Source organism: Podarcis raffonei, chromosome 2 (assembly GCF_027172205.1).
Source record: "Podarcis raffonei isolate rPodRaf1 chromosome 2, rPodRaf1.pri, whole genome shotgun sequence".
NCBI lineage: Eukaryota > Metazoa > Chordata > Lepidosauria > Squamata > Lacertidae > Podarcis > Podarcis raffonei.
Window position 1 is genome coordinate 76,287,244 of NC_070603.1, and position 20,379 is coordinate 76,307,622.

At 41.6% G+C, this 20,379-nt stretch overlaps 1 protein-coding gene across 4 annotated transcripts; it reads right to left on the reverse strand.

Moving 5' to 3' along the window:
- Nucleotides 1-285: 285 nt before the first annotated feature.
- On the reverse strand, nt 286-19,712 carry NEK4 (NIMA related kinase 4). 4 transcript variants are annotated; one of them, XM_053377576.1, is made up of 17 exons: nt 19,387-19,711; nt 17,033-17,299; nt 15,570-15,767; nt 14,834-14,941; nt 14,596-14,634; nt 12,513-12,667; nt 11,811-11,940; nt 11,080-11,505; nt 9,745-9,798; nt 9,148-9,288; nt 8,608-8,742; nt 8,189-8,255; nt 6,100-6,206; nt 5,465-5,553; nt 2,321-2,520; nt 1,726-1,859; nt 286-935 (listed from the first exon to the last, which is right to left on the reverse strand). In XM_053377576.1, exons 1-17 carry the CDS (start codon nt 19,477-19,479, stop codon nt 843-845), a joined length of 2,436 nt encoding a protein of 811 aa, XP_053233551.1. In that variant the 5' UTR covers nt 19,480-19,711; the 3' UTR covers nt 286-842. The 4 variants fall into 4 exon arrangements, with proteins under 4 accessions (XP_053233551.1, XP_053233555.1, XP_053233553.1 ...); XM_053377580.1 differs by lacking the exon at nt 15,570-15,767 and having other exon boundaries at nt 19,387-19,712; XM_053377578.1 differs by lacking the exon at nt 9,745-9,798.
- Between the last annotated feature and the right edge of the window lie 667 nt (nt 19,713-20,379).

Consider the following 20,379-nt stretch of genomic DNA (forward strand, 5'->3'; position numbering starts at 1 on the left):
CAAAAAGCAAGCGGGGCAATGGATCAACCAGAGATAGCTTCCTAGACTTCATCAGAATTCCTGAGTTTCATCAATGGTCTGACTCAGTATAAAGCAGCTTCCTATGTTCATCTCATAGATAAAAATGTGAAAAGCAGCAAGAGTGTTCTCTTTCTTGGCCCTATTCTTTCAAATGAAAATCCTAACTCACTGCAGTTGAGCACTAAAAACGAGCAAAGAGGCCATGTTTAAGGACATTTTGCTTAGAGTGCATAGAAAATATTGTAGCTACAAAAGCTGGGTGTATGTTTTAAATCTGAATTTTAATAATTACGGTTGCAACAATAGTAAATGCTTCCAGTATCTACATATAAAGAACCTGTTCCTTAGATGGCTTATTCAAAGTATGGGATACAACAGGCTTACTCTGGTGTTGACTAAACTTTTTTGGCATTTTCCTAATCTTACTACACTTGCATCGAAAGCTGGGATTAACGACATGCAAGACCTGGTCAAATCAGTGGGGATGGCTATTTGCGATTCGGCAGGATTGCAACCTTAAAAAACATCATTGATGATGTTTGAGATTTATGGTAATAATTTAATATGTAAAAAACTGAAAATATTAAGTTGTACTACCTGTATAAAAAAATCCCTAAACACTGTTACTCACTTACCTGGAAGAAACATGTTGCTATTTGTAAAGCTAAACTAGCTCTACAGCAGGTAACAAATCAGTAAAGTAAAAATTGTACCCCACAAATCAGTTGTGTACAGGAAAATAAAAATCCACTGGGGTAAAAAATTGCTGAATAAAGTCTTGCTCTTTTCTTCATAACGAAACAGCTGAATTGAGGTTTCTGTCAAAGCTTCACATTTTCTTCCAAGAATTTTAAATGGCGGGCCTTTATGCTGTAAGAAGTATACTTTTCTCCCATGAGCTTCCGCAAATGCAGCTGTTCAGGGTAGGGAAAAAAAAGGCTTTTCTGTGTTGTAATTCAAAACACAAATGATTCTAGTGTGAAATATTCAGGCTACAGTCTTATGTAAAGTTAAATAACATCCTAAACATGATATCTATAGGTTCAGGAATCCCTAACACTGAAACAGGACCAGATAGTTAGGCAGAACATCCCAAAGTGAACTTTTGGAAATTGCACAAATTTAGAGTAACAGTCAATTCATGTTTGACATTCAGTTAGCTATGGGTACTTTAGTCCATCAGTTACAGTGAGGTTAAACATGTTTAATTACATTGGTTTATGTATAGCATCTAATTTCAAGTAGTGGCACTTCTCTGAGGTGCACGTAGATGGAAAGTATTCAAACTTTAAAATGGTGGCAGAGAGTAAAGCCTGTTCCAGAGGTTATTTGCAAAAGCCCCTTCGCAATAAATAGGACTCTGTCATAATAAAGTTTAAGGACTCTGTCGCTATTAATTTGCAGTTTATTCAGAAGGAAGCGCCATTGAGTTACCATAAGTGGTAAGAGGGAATAAGATTACACTGCGTCCATTAATTTCAATCACTGGAATTTAATCGTGACTAAAGTTATCTGGATGAGGAGTTGATCTGCATAAGAACTGTAGGACAAACAGGCTTGTTTTCAAAATAGTACGTTATTTGGAGTTGTGCAAGGAAATATATGGTGGTTATTGCAAAATACCTGGACTAGCTGTTTTAAATGCTAGACGAGAAAAAAACAGTGTTGAAGAGAGTTGCTAAGTGTGCAATATGAAAGACATACTTCTCTTTTCTGTTCATCTTCCTCATCCATGACATCATACACCTTCTCTAGAAGCTTCACTCCAAGTCCTTGAACCACATCTGCTCTTAAGATCTCTACCAATCTCCTAACCTTTTCATGACCAGAGAGAACATCTAAAATAATAAGCAGAAACGTATTAGATAGCCTTAATTCTCTGTTTATTATTTTGTTTTAGTTGCCAGAAATCTAAATTGTAATTGTAGGAGTCCTGGTGGAACACTTTCCCTTTTATTCTGGTGCAAACAAATATCCATCTGAAGGACTTCCCAGACTTCAAATCTCAAATTTCATGCTTCACTATACAAACAACTTTTCCCAGTCCAGCTTGTACCCTACTCTCACATGAGGCTTGGTGTTTGTAGTCTTGCTAAAGAGGGCATAGCTTTTTGCCATTTAAAGTAAGGGGATGGATTAGAGGGCTTAGTTGTGCACTTCTAGACAGAAAAGGTGGGGCAAACAGCCCTATTTCCCCTCTTTATAAGCAAACATTTTTAACTGAAATAATGTTCCTGCAGTTCAGTGGTACAGCAGAATACCTAATCTGGGAATGATTCCTTTCAAACATGATACAGACCTGAAGGAAACTCCTGCAACCGGAATTCATCTGGTTCTTCTGATGCTTTTCCATGTAACTTAAGGGTGTCTTTGTATTTCCTATTAAGCCGGAACTGCGATTCAGGAGCTAGTATTGCAGATTGTGAACAATTTTCTTTATTATCCATTTTTAGCGTTTGGGTCATTAGCTGCACCAAGTCATGCATCTCATTTGTTTTTCTGCAAAAGGTATAAAAATCTTAAGTTTTTAATGCACAATTTATGGGAACTTTTAACGGTGGGTTTAAGGCTACACAAAGAACTCTTTAATACTGATGGGGTATTAGGTTAGGGTATTAGGTTATTGTAATGGACAATTCTTATAGGTTGCTTGTTTCCTTGATCTGTTTCTATTCTGGTCGTCTTCCTTTTTCCTTAATTTGTCCTTATTTCTTCTCCTTTTCCCCACCTTAGAAAGCCTCTCCTTTAAGAAGCCCACATCAGACTTTGAGGATACCAGTCCCTCACCCCACCCCCAGTGAGCAGGAACAAAACGCCCTGAGCATTGGCTTAGCATTACATCTGAAGTGGAATCTGTCACTGAAATTCTACTCAGTATTGATCCAGAGCAGAACTTCAACATATAGTTAGCAGAGTAAAAACTTAAACACATTGCAGAATTCCCAGAAAATAGACCAGAGGCAATTATATTTCATCCAGCAGAGCTTTACTGCTACTGAAAGCAAATGAGCATAATGATCACTAATCCAATACATTCAGGATTGGCACTGTCCGTAAGAAATCCAGTTGCAGCAGACTTAACTTAAACTTACAATAACTTATAAGTCTAAACCTTAACACTAAGCATACTATGTACAGAAAAACACACAAGAACAAAACGAGATAGAGAGAGAAAGTGAGATAGAGAAAGGCTCCTTCTGGCCTCTTAGTATAGTCAGCATGACCTTGAAGAAGAGATAACAGAACCAGTTTAAGCCAGCTGTACTCAGCTGCTCTGAAGGAATAACCCAAACATCATGAAGTTTCTTCCACACAGGGCAGCTTTCAATTAGAATAGGAAAGATCTCTACACATCAGATCAATACTTTCTGCACTGAGAAATGCAAATGGGCAGAATCATGGGTTATTTAACTCAACCAAACAACAGTTGGGAAGCCGAGTGCAAGCCTTGGCTCCAGTTTAGACATAAGGCTAAGTCATGGTTTGTTGCTCATACTCACTAGCAAGGAGGAGCGAAATGGGAGCTATCTTCCCTCTGGCTTGCTGCACACTTGCTGCTCAGCGCACTTTTGCCTCAAAGTGTTCCCACCCCGGTTTTACTGTGGCATGTAAATGGGGCCAGTATCTTAAAGAGAGGATATCTGCGGAAATGCAGAGTGTGTCAAACCCATGGGAAATTATTTGCTCAGTAAGCCTAGATGCAGAGAGAGTGTAACAGTTAAGTAGGACATGGAAAGAAAAAGGATACTGAATAAATGGAATGTACCCGAACATTATTTCTGTGAAAATAGATTTGGCTTGCATGAACTATGATAGCCTTTGTGAAAGGCTGTTTTTTTCTGACTGAGGAAGTACTACTTAACATTTCTCTAATGCTTTTTTAAAGTTCAAAGCACTTCACATACACTGCTAGTAATGCTTGCAGCCTTATATAAAGGTCAAACAATATAGCAGATGTAGGGAAAAGCAGATAAGGGGATAGGGAGTGTGGGCAGCAAAGAGGAAAGGGAGTGTGGGCAGCAAAGAGGACTTGCTTAAGGCTGCCTAATGACTTTATAGGGAAGATGAGATTTAAATCAGGAAATTCACAACTGCTTTAATAACACCAGTTTGAGCTGTCTAATCCTTAGATCCCAGCGATGCGTTTGATGGAGTGTCATACTGGGGAAAGGGTTTTCCCAGGATTAAGAGGGTTGTGTTTAAGGCAAAGATTACCAAGGCAGATTGAGTTAATAAAAATAATAATCTCAAAAACATTTTAATAGCAATTTTTTAAAATTAATCAGCAGAAGAAAGTACATTGGCAAGAAGGGTCTTAATTTGACTAGCAATACGCAAAATTATGCTATTAAATCAGGGCATGTATTTTCTTTAATGTATGTATCTCACTTATATTGTACAACTTTTTTGTCTTTTTGTTTAAAAAAACAACATTTGAAATGTGTTCAAAAGCATTTTTTGAGAAGTAGGTGAATGGCTGCAAGAAGTGGGTCAGTCCTTGTAAAACACTAACGCACATGATCAGGAGCTATGTGATAAGCATTTGAATTCTTATTTAAAGAACAGCAAAAAGAATTATCTAAAAATCTTTTTAAAAAACCATTTTATATCGAAGAATCTTTAATGCTTCCTGAAGCTAATTCAGAGAAACATTTCCCTGAGTCTTGAAGGGCAGGATGATCTGCCATCTGTGTGGCTGTGGTACGCAGATGCACAAATTGCTGTGAAATTCTACTCAATATTGATCCAGAGTAGCTTCCAATGTATAGTTAGCAGAGTAACAACTTAAACACATTGCAGGATTCCCAAAAAATAGGCCAGAGGCAATTGTATTTCATCCAGCAGAGCTTTACTGCTACTGAAGGCAAATGTGCATAATCCAATGCATTCAGGATTTGCCCTGTCCATAAGAAATCTAGTTGCAGTAGACGTAATTTAAACTTACAATAACTTATAGTAAGTCTAAACCAGGCTTCCTCAACCTTGGCCCTCCAGATGTTTTGAGACTACAATTCCCATCATCCCTGACCACTGGTCCTGCTAGCTAGGGATCATGGGAGTTGTAGGCCAAAAACATCTGGAGGGCCGAGGTTGAGGAAGCCTGTTCTAAACCTTAACACTTAAGCATATTGTGTACCACACCAGAAGGAAAAGAGATAGAGAAAGTGAAAATCCAGGCTCCTTCTGGCCTATTATTATAGTCAGCATGACCCTGACAGAAAGAGATAACAACTAGTTTAAGCCAGCTGTACTCAGTTTCTCTGAAGGTATAACCCAAACATGAACCTTCTGCTTGTTTCTTTCACACAGAGAAGTTTTCAGAACCCTCTTGAATTAATTAGAATAAGAAAGATCTCTACACATCAGATCAATATTTTCGGCACTGAGAAATACAAACTGGCACAAATACACTGAATGCCTACAGTTAAGGGAGAAGCCTTACCCTTCTTTACTGTCTCCATCTGATCTCTCTGTGGAGCTGGTGGAAGAGCTTAGTTCATCTTCAGTAGAGCAACCAATTAAGCTCTTTGTCTGTTGAAGGCAAAACATGTATTTCAAGCACAAGAAACTATAGACAAAACAGTAGCACAGCCCCCCAATATCTCTTCTTGCAAAAAGGCATTGATTTTAGGGGGGGTGTATACAATTCTTGCCATATTCTGTAAAATAATACTGGCTTGGAACCTATTTAGAGGCTAATAACAGAATATACATTTGTGGAAAGCTGTTCAAACCAGGTGCACAAAATCACTGTGATAATGGAAAAGGCTTCTTATTTTTGTAGATGCTACTGCTACTGCTACAAGAGCAAGGTTTCTTCTTTGAGTTGCATTGACTTTTCCAACACCGATTGGGCCAAACTGTGTCAAAAGTTGCATGTGCCAAATCATCTAGTGTATTTTTCAGGATAAGATTTTTTTGCAAAGGTTTTTAAAAGTGAGTTTGACAGCAGTCAAAACAATCCAGTCTGTTTGGAAATACCACCATGTGAAGGACATTGTAGGGCTGTAAAGCACGTGAGTGACAGCTTTGAAAGCCAGCAACTTTGAAAGTTGCAAATGCATGATTTCTGCTTACCTCACAGATTGCAAGATCTGATGAAAAGTGAGCAATTTGAACATGATCATCTTCTGGAACTTTTGTTTCTGTGGCTGCACTGTGAGAAGCTCTTCTTGCAGCAGGCCCTGAAAAGGGGTAAATTAAAAGCATTTAGAATCTACTCTTATTTTGATTGTTCACATTCATTCACATGCTATCTCTGCCAACACACTCAAAGTGATTTATAACAAAAATGGAAAATAAAAAGTTAAAATAAGACAGCAGCATACTTGGAAAGCAAAATACACAGCACAAAGATGTTAACTTATGAAAACCTGGGAGGCTTTAAAGTAAATCAGCTCATTTCTTTAAAAAGAGGCAAATAAGGTAGACCACTGGACTTCAAAAGGTAGGGAATTCCATACCTGAGTAGTTATGGCCAGTTATGTTAAATTCTGAACTTGAAGCTGCTTAATTATTATTATTATTAATAATACTAATAAATTTTATTTATATCCCGCCCTCCCCAGCCGAAGCCGGGCTCAGGGCGGCTAACAACAATCAAATAATCAAACAATCAAATAATCCAACATTCTAAAAACATTTCATTATAAAAATTAATTAAAATCAAATTAATGGCAACCGTTAAGCAAAATTCTGTGCAGGTTGCCAGAGGAGGGAGTCAGGCTGCGCCCTGACCAAAGGCCTAGTGGAACAACTCTGTCTTGCAGGCCCTGCGGAAAGATGTCAGGTCGCGCAGGGCCCTAGTCTCTTGTGACAGAGCGTTCCACCAGATTGGAGCCGCAGCCAAGAAAGCCCTGGCTCTAGTTGAGGCCAGCCTAACCTCTCTGTGGCCTGGGACCTTCAGGATGTTTTATTTGCAGACCGTAGGTTCCTCTGTGGGGCATACCAGGAGAGGCGGTCCCGTAGGTACGAGGGTCCTAGGCCGTATAGGGCTTTAAAGGTTAAAACCAGCACCTTAAACCTGATCCTGTACTCCACCGGGAGCCAGTGCAGCTGGTACAGTACCGGATGAATGTGATCTCGCAGCGAAGACCCCATAAGGAGTCTCGCCACGGCATTCTGCACCCGCTGGAGTTTCTGGGTCAGTCTCAAGGGCAGCCCCACGTTGAGCGAGTTACAATAACCCAGTCTGGAGGTGACCGTCGCGTGGATCACAGTGGCTAGGTCAGGGCGAGAGAGATAAGGGGCCAACTGCTTAGCTTGACGGAGATGAAAAAATGCCGCCTTTGTTATAGCTGTAATCTGCGCCTCCATAGAGAGGGAGGTATCGAAGATTACACCCAAACTCTTAACGGACGGTGCTGGCACTAATTGACCCCCGCAAGAGATGGGAGTTGCCCCCTCAATCCCATATCGTCCCGTCCCAGCCAGAGGACCTCTGTCTTCGAAGGATTTAACTTCAACCGACTCCCACGTAACCATCCAGCCACAGGTCCCAAACATCTGGTCAGTGTGTCTGGGGCCGAGTCAGGATGGCCATCCATCAACAGATAGAGTTGGGTGTCATCGGCATACTGATGGCAACCCAGCCCAAAACTCCAGACAAGCTGGGCGAGGGGGCGCATAAAGATGTTAAAAAGCATCGGGGAGAGTATCGCACCCTGAGGCACTCCACACACCAAGGAGTGGCACGATAACACCCCCCCCCAAGCGCCACACAGACATTTGCCTGGATTTCATATTGATGATATGCAACAGAGCCTAGTTCAGAGTCTTTCAAAATCACTCTGACAAAGTGGGTCTAGTCCACCATGCCACAACAAATTTGCTAGTCTTTTAAAAATGCCACCTGACTTTTTTCTTCCTTCCTTTTCTGCTGCAAACAGACTGACATGGCTGCACCTCTGTCATTTATCCTTTGACCAAATGCAAATTTGGATGTTTGATCCCCATCCCTGCCAATTATGACCTGACCTCTCTACCTTTAAAAACATACCGTACTTATAACTTTGAGCAGCCATGAAAATTTGGTGGATGAGTGTTCGGTCTCAGTTACAGCCATTTGTTATTTGTGAAGATACACTTTGGGCAGTGATTGCAATGAAAATGTGTTATAGCTAAGAAATTGCACCATATGCTTAAAAGGGGCAAAGAAGTTAGTTACCAAAAGGAAGCATGTCTTCCTGAGATTGCTTTAGTCTCCTCCTCTCTCGTGCCGACAGTGGTCGATCCTTTAAAATAAGTAACAGTGATATCAGAACCAAGATATGTGGCTTTGTAGTCTGTCATAATTGACCCGTCGATATGTAAAACATAACTGAAAACTGAAGTTTCCAAGACAGTCAATACTTCACTACCTTTTCTCCACTGACTTATTCTACAAGGTTGATATAGGCCTTCAGGAAAAGAATCCCCCACCTTCTTTACTATAAAAGAAGTTTGCCAACCCTGTACTAAGTAGGTTTACAGATCTATGATGGCAAAGTAAATACACTTTAGTCTATGCATTGAAACAATGCTGAATCTGAGGCTTCAAAGAAAAACGGATAACATTAATATGCTAAAAATGTGTCTGCAGCAAACCTTAGAAACTGCCACTTCGGTACTTCCAGATCTGTTTATAGCCCTTGTAACTGCAGCATCCTGCTTATCTGTGTTGTCTCCTCTTGTCTTTGCATTCATGTCAGGAGCAGCAGGCAATGGTCGAGGACCTGTATCCTTAAAGGGAGAAAAAGCAGCTATGTAAAAACATTTTTTCTGCTAAGAGGTTAGCTATAAAAGCACTCATCCTTCAATACTACCTCAATACAATCCTTCTATACTACCAACACCAAGTCAGTACAAATAATCAGGCAGGTACTTCAGCTCCACTTTTTGTATACCAACAATCTAATTCTGTACATTGCAGAAAGCATAATATTATTTACTGCATATTATCAGCATGGGTATTCTGTTACCCAGTTGTTCATAGCAACACTTCTAAAAAAGTTGAGACACTCCTTTGCCCTTTGAAAAAGCATACTCTTTTAAAACATAATGAATCTAGAGGTGCCACTAGAAAATAGAAAGATGCTGCATTTTAATTAAGGAGTGTTTTCTCTTTTTCACCCTTTCTGAACATACCTCAAATTGCTCTCTTTTCTTTTGCCGTTGCTGTCGTGACAGGGAAGGCTCGTGAACAGATCCCTGGGGCTGAAAATGGGGGGCGCTTTCGTTTTGAACTGCACTGTTAGCTCCTCCCAAACTTCTGAAGGAGGCTTCGGCCTAAGAATAAACCCAAAACTCTTTGTATATGCTTTCCAGATTCAAAGTGAGGACACAGCTATCAAGGACTACTATAACTATGACAGGTATACTCTGGCTCCACTGCCAAATACAGCATGTATCTCTGAATCCCAATTGCTAGGAATTGCAAGAAGAGAGAGCGCTGTTGCACTCAGGTCCTGCATGAGGACGCTCGAGCAGATGGGCAACTGACCTGACCCAGAAGGGTTCTTCTTACAATCCAAAGTATACACACGTTTGAAAAGTGCTATCAGGGACCCATAACTATCACCTTTTTCTCATCCTCATCACCAAACCTACACAATTCATTTATGTAGTCAACAGCATTTATGTAGCCACCCAGACATTTTACATTCATTTGTAGAACAATTTCCCAAAAGAAGCCACCAGTTTAATTTCACATGCCTTGCAAAACCAAAAAATTTGACTACTTACCAGAATTTCTACAGGCACAAATGGTGCTAGAAGTTTGTCAGTAGAATCCAGACTCTGGAAAGAGAATTTACTGCATTTTCATTAACTTTTACCAATCATGATACTAGCTAAAAGTGTGGTGTAAACATTAGCAAAACAAATGAGCAAATTATTTGAAATGTCCCATTACTGTAAAATAGAAAGGGTAGGAGGAGTGGCTGGCTACATAGTATCCAAGTGTCACTTCTCTGAGCCCAGGAAAAACACTGATATCACTCCTCTGTCTTCTTCCCCACCTTGGCTAGATAGGGACCTGGCTTGTTCTGTTCTAACACTGCTTCCAATTAGCACCAGTGAGTCTCACAAGACAGGGACACCCTGCATAGAGACAGGGAAATAGGTGTGCAAAAACATCCTCAGACAACATAAACCATTTCACTTCATTGTTTTCCAATGGCCCAAGTCAAGGCACTCTGGGATCTCCAGTTCCAGGGGAAGTGTCTCCTCCCTCCATACATGCTTGAACCCCAGAAAGTGGGGATGAGCTGATGTTCAAGGAGGAGGACAAAGAGTAAAAAAAAAGACCATATGAGGTATGTCCAAGTCCTTATGGTCACCTAAAAGAGCTGTTTATAGCTTGGGTCATGTTGATTAGTTGTATCTGATGCTGTTTCATCACAACGTGGGACTTCCTCCTCTCCCCATGCACCTTCAAAATCTGCCCTGGAGAGTTCCCCAACGCTCTGGAGCAAATTTTGGAATAGTGGCACTGGATACATCCCCACATGACTAAAAGAATAACAAACTAAACATAGCAACCTCTTTTCTGCTAGTTCTGTATGTAAGGCTTTGGACTGAGGCCCAATATAAAGGTCATTCAGCCCTTGGATCTGAACCCTCAAGTCTGATGACACAGCTGGTTTGTATATCTGACGGCTTCAATCATCTTCAAAATAATGCCTAAGTATGTGTGTAACAATGACAATGAAATGTCAATAAACAGAACAGTGCACTGTATTGTGGGGGGGCTGTCTTGAAAAAAGCAATTGCCTTTTCAAAAGGGGGCGGGCATCAGATTAGTGAGAAAGGGTATATAAAATGATGATAATAAATTGTAGCAGAAATGTAAAGTCATTCATGGTCACTAAAACATTTTGTCCTCAGTTCCACCCTTCCTCCAACCACCCTTGTGCTGTGCAAGAGCTCTGCAGCTGCTTTATCTGAAACAAAGAGCTAGTGTAGCTACGTCCTAGATCAATTACCGACAAAAACCCAGTGCCATTAGTTGTTGGTCCTATTTCCAAAAACTTTGCAGCTTCTATTACATTCCTCTGTATTATAAGATAAAATAATTACTTTATCACTCGTGTCTGGAATCTCTGAAACAGGTTGCAGAAGTTTCATGGTATCATCACCATCAGCTGTGGTATCAATAACACCCTTTTTAATAGCTACAGTTTCCAGACATGGATTTGTAATGCTCTGCAACCTTTCTTCCTTACACTGTGGTGCGTTTATTCCTATTTCAGACTCTGCTTCACTGGGAATACTTGAGCTACGGGGCTTTTTATCCCCTGTGAACGTTCCTGCAAGTGTCTGTTTGCTTTCAGAGTTCCTCTTTTCCAACGGAACAATAACTATGTCCACTTTGCTCATTGTTGCCACTGACATGTCCGCGCTGTTCAACCCATTTGTGTTTGCGCTTTTTGCAGGCTCAGGTGCCAGTTTGTTCGAGGAAGAAACCTGAAAGGTTTTATTATGGATTAAACATTTCTCTTCATTCTGTAATTAAAATGAAGGGGGGGGGGAATAGAATTAATATACCAATCCCATTAAACATTTTACTCAAATGGAATTTCAAGAGCCCTTTTTTTTTTATCCCATGCAAAATGGCTGGATTCAGAAATGCCTGAAGATGACAGGAGAGCCTGCTCCAGCTGCTGAAAGATGCCTTTGTCCAATTTTCAAGCTGTACCGCCCCCCTTATATTCAGCCCCCTGCACCATAACTCATCCCATCCAGCAGTGTCTCCATTTAACTCTGGATTCAGCGCTCTAAGTCGAGTTAAGAACTAAAATCTAACTCACCCTTTTAGATTTCCTGGAATGTTCATTAGGAAGCTTCTGGGGTGTTACATTTCCATTTTTCAATTCAGCATCTCCTGAGGAGCTCTGGGGTTTGACTTCAGACATTTTCTTATGATTTTTGGCTGTTTTCCTTCAAGGCAAAGGTAGGAAATGCAAACATTAAGGAAACTACAGAATTAAAAGATTTGAGGAAGTATTGTCTTGCAACAAATCAAGGTTGCCTCCGGTCCCTATGTATGCTTTTAGAGTACTTTCTGAAAGAACGACACATGCAACAAACGCCTATACTTCTTGCTGTATATCCATATCAATATATGGGTGTAGATAAGCTTTAGGTAGCCCACCTATAAGAATGAAAGAATTGCCTTGCTGGATCAAGACTGCAACCAGCCTAACACCCCAACAGTGGCCAAATAGATGCCATGCATCAAAGGACATGGCTTGTTTGTTCCTGACATCCAGCTATCAGAAGCAGTCAGAACCAGTCACAAATACATTTGGCTTGTCATTTCTAATATCCCTTGACGCATCTATCATCTATGAATATTTCTGTTCATTTCAGCCACATTGCTACACATTACAGATTACACATTACCCTGTGCTACACATTACAGAAACCCAGTAATCAACAAAAAAACAGCTATTCCAACAACTGCACTGAACTCCTTGCACAACGTAATTTGTCATTTAAACATTTCTTACGCCTTTGTAGCTTCCAAAAACAGAGAGATTTGGTGCTTGATGTAGGGTTGCCTTAGGATGCTTCTCACACTGGGCCTCTCCTCTGGCTTTTTACTAAGCATCGTTCTTATTAGCTCTTTCAAGTGCATGCTGTAATCTTTTGGCATGGGTGGCAGCTGTTAAGAGAAGCAAAACTAACTTTATGGGACTTCTTTGGCTGGCTATAAAGTCATGATGGGAAAACGCCCATGATGAACGTCCATTCATGGCATTACATCAGTCATTCAGATATAACTCAAGCCTTGGATATGCTTTTCTAAAAGGCAGCGTTTCTTCAGAAAATGCACATCACATGCATCAGGCAACCTGCAAAGCAGGGCTGGAACACTCCAGCTGGCTGTAGCAACACCATTCAACTTGTTTCTTAGGGTAGGAAACGTCAAAGTTCACTCTCACATGCACATGGATTACTGCTGCTTCTGTCACTGCCTGTAGGCTGCTCTTTCGTACTTCTCTCTCTACTGGGGCACAAAGTGTACTGTATTCTTGTGCTCATGTGGCACTTATCCTTTGCATTGTGTGGGCCACACCTTTTAGTGTGTCACATTACAAAAATATTGGAGCAGGGAGGAGCACATGCATTTGAAATATGCACTGCCAAGATGCAAGATCTGGGGAGCTGCATGGCAAAAGACCAGAGTAGCCCAAGGCAGCCGTTCAGCCTTCCAAAGCAGATGTGGCTGGCTATTCTCCATTATTCCTCAATGATATTTGATGGCCAGAGTATGTATGAGAGAGAAAACAGCCAGTCTAGGAGAAAACAGTGTTGTTGGTCTCCTACCACAAAACTGCAGGTAAGCAAGCTTCTGGATGGTTGTGCCTAGTGGAGATCAAGTTTTGAACACTTAGGATAGTATGCAGAGCATGAAGGAGAGGTCTAGAGTGTAAATGGGAGTTTTTACAATGGTTCCAGTGAATATTCACCGTGAAAACCAGAGTTGCTACACTCCTCTCTTGGTGCTGCTATGCTACCCAGGCTAAGCCATGGTTTGCATTATGTGCAAACCCATGCTCTTGGCTTGTCACACTTGGTGCTTGTAGTTAGTTTGAGGGAGGCAAACCAGGAACCTGGGTATGCACCTAATGATAAGCCAAACCATGGCTTAGCTCAGAGTAGCACAGCAGCACCAGGACCAGGAGACAAGTGAAGCAGCTACAATTTTTGTTCTGGATACCTATGCACTTGCTTCTTCTCACTAAGCCACAATTTGACACGACACACATTTTAATGATGATCTTGCACAGACTATTGCTTCTATTACTATTTATCATTAAAATCTAAAAAATTATGTTCTTATGCTTATCGCTTTCATGCTAGCAAGGTAACTTTGGTATACGTGGGTTGCCTCAGGTGACTGGCATCACTTAAGAAAACCATCTGTATTCTAAAAGATTCAATCTTTCCTGCTTATTCACATGATCTGTGTCACTCATGAATAGTTAGGCGAGTCACTGAAAAAGAATTATTACTGAATGTGGCTTAATAACAAGAGCTAGACTCCTTGTACAGTATCCCTGAGAACATTCCTGCTCTAAGCAGACATTCTAATGGTACCACAGGCAGTGAGGGTGAGCAGAATCATTACTGTGCTGGCTGGACTCCTCTCTTACAGTCAAAGGCAGCTAAGGTATTGCAACAGAAGCAATGCTCCTCTTTCTCTGCACTGCAGCCTGATAGAATGACTACCACTAAATTAATGTTTTAAAGCAGGGATGGGGAACCTGTGGCCCTCTAGATGCTCTTGCCAACTATCATCAACCCCAGCCAGCATGGCCAACAGTCAAGCATGATGGGAGCTGCAGGCTAACAACATCTAGAGAGCCACAGCTTCCACCCGCAGCATGACTTAGAATGAGTTTAATAGACCAGTTAACATAACACTACTGGTGTATTTAAAAAGACATTAATTTTCAGGTTTCCTTAACATCAGCATGCATTCATATCACACACCAAACAACAAGAAAGCACGCACACTCTATCCTTACACTTAAGACTGGGTTTTTAAATCAAATGGTTTTTTTGTTAAACATGCTGAGAACTTACTGCACATGTGGTGCTTGAGGATATCCCAGGGATTCTACACTGAAAAGGAAAGCATTTTCCTTTCTTCAGCAGTACAGTTTATATCCATTATGTCCTTAGATAATAGCCTATTACCTAGTCTACACACAGTTTTTTGCAACATACAAGGCGACAGGGAAATTCTTGCACATATGGATACTTCAGCAAGTATAAATAGTGACCCACAATTAGCATAGCAAAAATGATAAAGGAATGTTACCTTTCCTTCAATAATTCGATATACTAAGGAGTTCATATCTTTAGCATTGAAGGCGTGCTTCAGTGTGGCCATTTCATAGGCACAACAGCCCAAAGCCCAAACATCAGACTGAAAGCAAAAGCAGAGAAAACATGTGTTCCAAAGGTCCTTTAAAACAGAATCAGACAACACATTAGCAGGCCATTTCACAACTTGGAAAGGGAGCCACAAGCACATGTAGGCTTCTGGATTGTGGTCAGTTTGTTTCACTAAGCTATCTTCTAACAGAGAGGTGCAGCTTATGGACAAATGGAATCTTTGTTTTATCAATTAAAATAGATAGTGGAGGAAGGAATTGCTTTTGCTTAGCTGGGAAAAGACACTGGATTCTTCTGAACACATGACGCATACTTCAGCAATTTATAAAATGGCATGTAAAAGTTTTAGACAGCTAAACACTTTGCCTGAACTGTACAGTATTTCTCATATAACTATAAATGGCAATTAGTGTACTACCTTGAATCTTAATTCAAGCTCACGTTCATCAATTTAGATGTAAAGACTTAGAATTCCTGTGGTTTTAATAGCCACTCAATAGAAGAACTAAGTTGGTTTTCAATTACATCTCTTAGCTTGCTGTCAAATCCAAAAGTAGAAGCAAGTATCATTGAATTCATTGGTCTACTTCTGAGCAAACTTAAAACCATGTTGCAGCTTGGAAAAGGAGTTCACGATTACAACACATAATATACTTTACCTTATAATTGTAAGGCTTGTTAGAGAACAGCTCAGGGCTCATGTAGTAAGGTGTGCCAATGAGAGTACTAGCCATGTCATACTGATTTTCCAACACTCTAGCTATTCCCAGATCTCCCACTTTGATGATATTTGAACGTGTCAGGAATACATTCTGAGTTTTGAGATCTCTGTGCAGAATGTGCCTTTCGTGCAAATACTGAAAAATAACATAACAGTATTTACAAATCTCTAACTCACAACCTGGGTTACCTCACAGAGTTACAGTACTGCATGCATAAAAATAAATTCTCTTGTGCACGCCACTCTTGAGTTCTTCAGGGGGGAAAGCAGGGTACATTAAATCAACCTTCTACAACGGGGTGTCTCCAGATGCTTTAAACTACAACTCTCTCTTCAGCTGACCTCTGCAGGTCTGATGAGGAAGGAGTTATTGCCCCATCCTTTCTCACCCCCATCACTGAGTGTGGCTCTCACCCCCTTCAGTGATATGTCTACTAAAAAAAAAAAGAAAAAGTGATGCCACAGCCAAATTTTTTTGCATGGTCTAGATGACTGACCATGCTGGCTGAGGTTAATGGGAGTTGGAGTCCAACATCTGGAAAACAATTTAAAGTAGACGCAGCACTGAAATGGGTGGAAAGGTTTCAACACCTTTGCACAACTCAGCTCCCTAATGTAGAGGCAAAATGCTTCCCCACTGGTCATCAGGCCCATCATTTGATGAGTGGGGAGGAAACAATAAGCTCCTTCCTCAGCTAATCTGCATGGATCAACGGAGAAGAGACAATGTGCATGTGCCTGGAGGTGGCTCAACCTAATGATGGCTTGTGGCCCTCAGAGGGTTGACAAAGGCTGAATGTGGACCTCAAGTCAAAAAAAAAGTTAGCTATGCCTGGTCTAACTGGATCAAGACTATCCAAGAATATTTGAAAGACTCCACACTTTTCTGTTCTACACACATACTACTAAAACAGCCAGGATGTTAGAAAAGATAGATTCTAGATTGATTAGAAGCAATAATACATTTACCTACTACGTTGCTATATCTTATTAAAGGATTACAGTCTAAAAGAGCTTCAAGTCATGCCAAAATTCTAGGAAAGGTTTATTTAAATTTAAGAGAGAAAGTAAGAATCAACTGTTTCATTGCAAAGTTACATTACCTCTGAGGGTCTTCTGCTGGTTCCCTCACTGTGAGAAGCAAAGTTACAGGGAACCAGGCAGAGGGCCTTCTCGGTAGTGGTGCCTTTCCTGTGGAACGCCCTCCCTTCAGATGTCAAGGAGATAAAGATTGCACAACTTTAAGAAGACATCTGAAGGCAGCCCTGTATCAGGAGGTTTTTAACGTTTGATGTGTTTATTATGTTTTTAGATATGCTGTAAACCGCCCAGCATGGCTGGGGAAACCCAGCCAGATGGGCAGGGTATAAATAATAAAATTATTATTATTATTATTATTACCTGCAAAGCCATAGCAATCTGAACAAACCATTCCACCACCTGACTTTCAGGCAAAAGCTTTCCTTTCTGTTCTTTCAGCTTATGATATAGGTCCCCTCCTTCACAGAAGCCCATGACAATGTATAGGAGGCCATCTTCCCCTTCCCAGGACTCCCTATAGGTGACTATATTAGGATGCTTTAGCTGAGACAGCAGCTGGGCCTCTTGTTCTGCTGATTTTCTCTCACGACTCGAGGCATGTTTAAGGTTCAGCCTTTTGATAACATACTGAAGAAATGAAAAGGAAAAAAAAGTTTTGAAGTTAAAAACAATCACAAGTATATTTAGTAGGTTTAAAAATCCAGCATGTAAGCCTACTCTGTAGAAGTCCAACTAATTTTAATTGAACTTTTATCCTCATACTGGCCTCAATCCAGAGAATCCAATTACTTGTACTGTTATAATCAACAGAGTTTAAGCTAACTGCAACTAAGTTGTCCAACTAATGTCAACAAAACATGAAGCACAGCTAACTTTTTCTTGATTGAGGCCAAAGTGTTTTGAATCAGAATGTTTATAAATATGTTTGTACCCTTTGATTCCAAAGCTGAAGGCATTGGCCCCAATCCAGTTGTACTGGCTCTAACATAGGCTGAAATCTCATACCCTTGTAATGAAGCCCCACTGAATACAATCAGACTTGCCTCTGAATACACGTGCATAGGATCACACTGTTAGAATCCATGCAATTGTTTCATAGGCTGGGCATTTCAGGGAAAAAATATCTTTTTGTAACTGACTTAGAATATGTTATAAATGAATGCTGCATTCAATAAATAAATAAATAAATAAATAAATAAATAAATAAATAATATTTATACCCTGCCCTCCCCAGCCAAGGCCAGGCTCAGGGCGGCTATAATAAAAACAAGTTGAATGAATACAACTTAAAAACATTAAAATGCAGCCTCATCACAGGAGGAGAAAGGAAAAAAGAAAAAAGAAAAAAGAAAGAGGGGGAGGGAATCAAACTGACTCCAAGCCAAAGGCCAGGTGGAACAACTCTGTCTTACAGGCCCTGCGAAAAGAAATCAGATCCTGCAGAGCCCTGGTCTCATGAGACAGAGCATTCCACCAGGCCGGAGCCAGAGTTGAAAAAGCCCTGGCTCTGGCTGAGGTTAATCTAACTTCCTTAGGGCCCGGGACCACTAGGGTGTTGCTATTTATGGACCTTAAGGTCCCCCGTGCGGCATACCAGGAGAGGCGGTCCCGTAGGTACGAGGGTCCTAGGCCGTGAAGGGCTTTAAACGTCAAAACCAGCACCTTAAATCTGACCCTGTACTCCATCGGGAGCCAGTGCAGTTGGAAAAGCACTGGGTGAATATGCTCCCACGGCAGAAACCCTGTGAGGAGCCTCACTGCTGCATTCTGCACCTGCTGGAGTTTCTGGGACAGCTTCAAGGGCAGCCCCGCGTAGAGTGAATGACAGTAGTCAAGCCTGGAGGTGACCATCGCATGGATCACTGTGGCCAGGTCGGGGTGGGAAAGGTAAGGGACCAACTCTCTGTGGTATCATCAGATCCAAGAAGGTCCCCAGATGCAGCTTATGCTGAGGAGATGTTTTTGCAACTTAACCGACAAGGTGCAAGATGGAAATGAATGTATAAAAGAATGTCAACGCAGCACCCTCAAAATGCAACAACTGTCAGATTTTCAGCTGCTTAACTCCTGCGAAATAATGAACCGCAAATGCCCTAGCACAACAACCCTCTTCACTGGGGTTTCCCCTCCCTTACTTGTTCAGCAACTATCTTTTGCCTCTTGTTCAGCAACTATCTTTTGCCTCTTGTTCAGCAACTATCTTTTGCCTGATTGAGGAGTGAGGTCATTACCCCTCTATCAGGTCGCTCAACCATTCCTACCACCATCGCTACCATGTCCTTTCTTTTAGCAGATCAAGATGACAGCAAAAACTGCAAGGTGTTTTTTCTTTTTTAGCGGGGGCAATTAGAATAAGATCTAATGTATTTTCTATAGTTAAGCTTTTACCACTATCTTCACTGTACGTTATTTTATTTTATTATTTTATTGCTGTGGCTGTTGCAAATAAATATTCTTCTTCCACCTTTGCCTGACGGGTGGGAAACCTGCGGCCTTTCAGGTGTGTTGGGCTCCCAACTCCCGTCAGTCTAGCCAGCATGGGGAGCGGGCACGGAGGGCAAGAGAGAGGCAGCCCAACACCTCCTGGGTGTTCACCTGCGCTGCTTTCGCAAAGTCATAGCAAAGTCTGCCCGACCCCGTTTCAGACCCCCTCCTCTCCAAGCAGGCAGGCAGGCAGGCAGGCAGACCTCCTCCCGCGCCGCTGCCCTCCGTACCTGTTTGTTGTCCTGCCGGTGCCTCACCAGGCTCACTTCCCCGTAGCTGCCCTTCCCCACCGCCCTCACGAAAGCGTACTCGCCGACGGGCATCCTCCTCGCAGGGCCCCGCGGCCGGCACGGGGGGCGGGCTACGGAAGCCGCCCCCCACCCGCCAACCGCAAGGACGCGGCAGCCGATGCCATAGAGATAGAGCTACAAAACCTCCAGAGACCATAGAGAGCACCCTCGTTCGGTGGGGAAGGGAAAGGAAAAGACAAAAAAGAGCGCCTTGATGTCTATGGTAGTGATCCTGGTCGCTGCAGCGGCCATCTTGGACCCGGGCAATCTTCCTTGACTTGCGCGTGTGCCCATGCTATGTACGGGTCTCTAGCTGCTCTTTTCAAATCGTTGGCGCCTGTCTCGCGGGGGGTGGGGTGTTGAACCCGCTTTCGTCCCGCCAAAAGTCTGATGTGCCGCTGCTGTCTCTGATTCCGGCAGATCAGGGGTTCCCAAGCTTTTTTTTCTCACGGAGCACTTGAAAGTAGCCGAGAGTCTTTGCTTCAGTTCTACTGAACTAATTTGTTTGACGTTGCTTTTTGTAGCGATGGAGTGTAATGATTTCTTCGATTGCAACGATTCTCAATTGTTTTCATTGCTGCTTTTGCTGCTTATGTTATTTTATTGCATTACAACTTTAATTCCATAGAATTCAAATTGTAATGCAGTAAAAAGAAGCAATAAAAGTGTAGCTTTAAAAATCAATATGGATATATAACGTGGACGTGTCACAGACCACCACAATGAAATTTGAATATTAGTGCGGACCAGTTTGGGAACCACTGCCTTAACCTGAACCTTGGTGAGGGGGATGGGATTAATTTGGAGCATGATTTTTTTTAAAAGTTCAGGGCACATGTCTCCTCTGCTTTGAAAGGGTTGCTCCCTTGTTCTTTGACATCCTGTGTGCCTTTAGATTCTTGTGTGCATTGGATTACACTCCAATCCTGCATA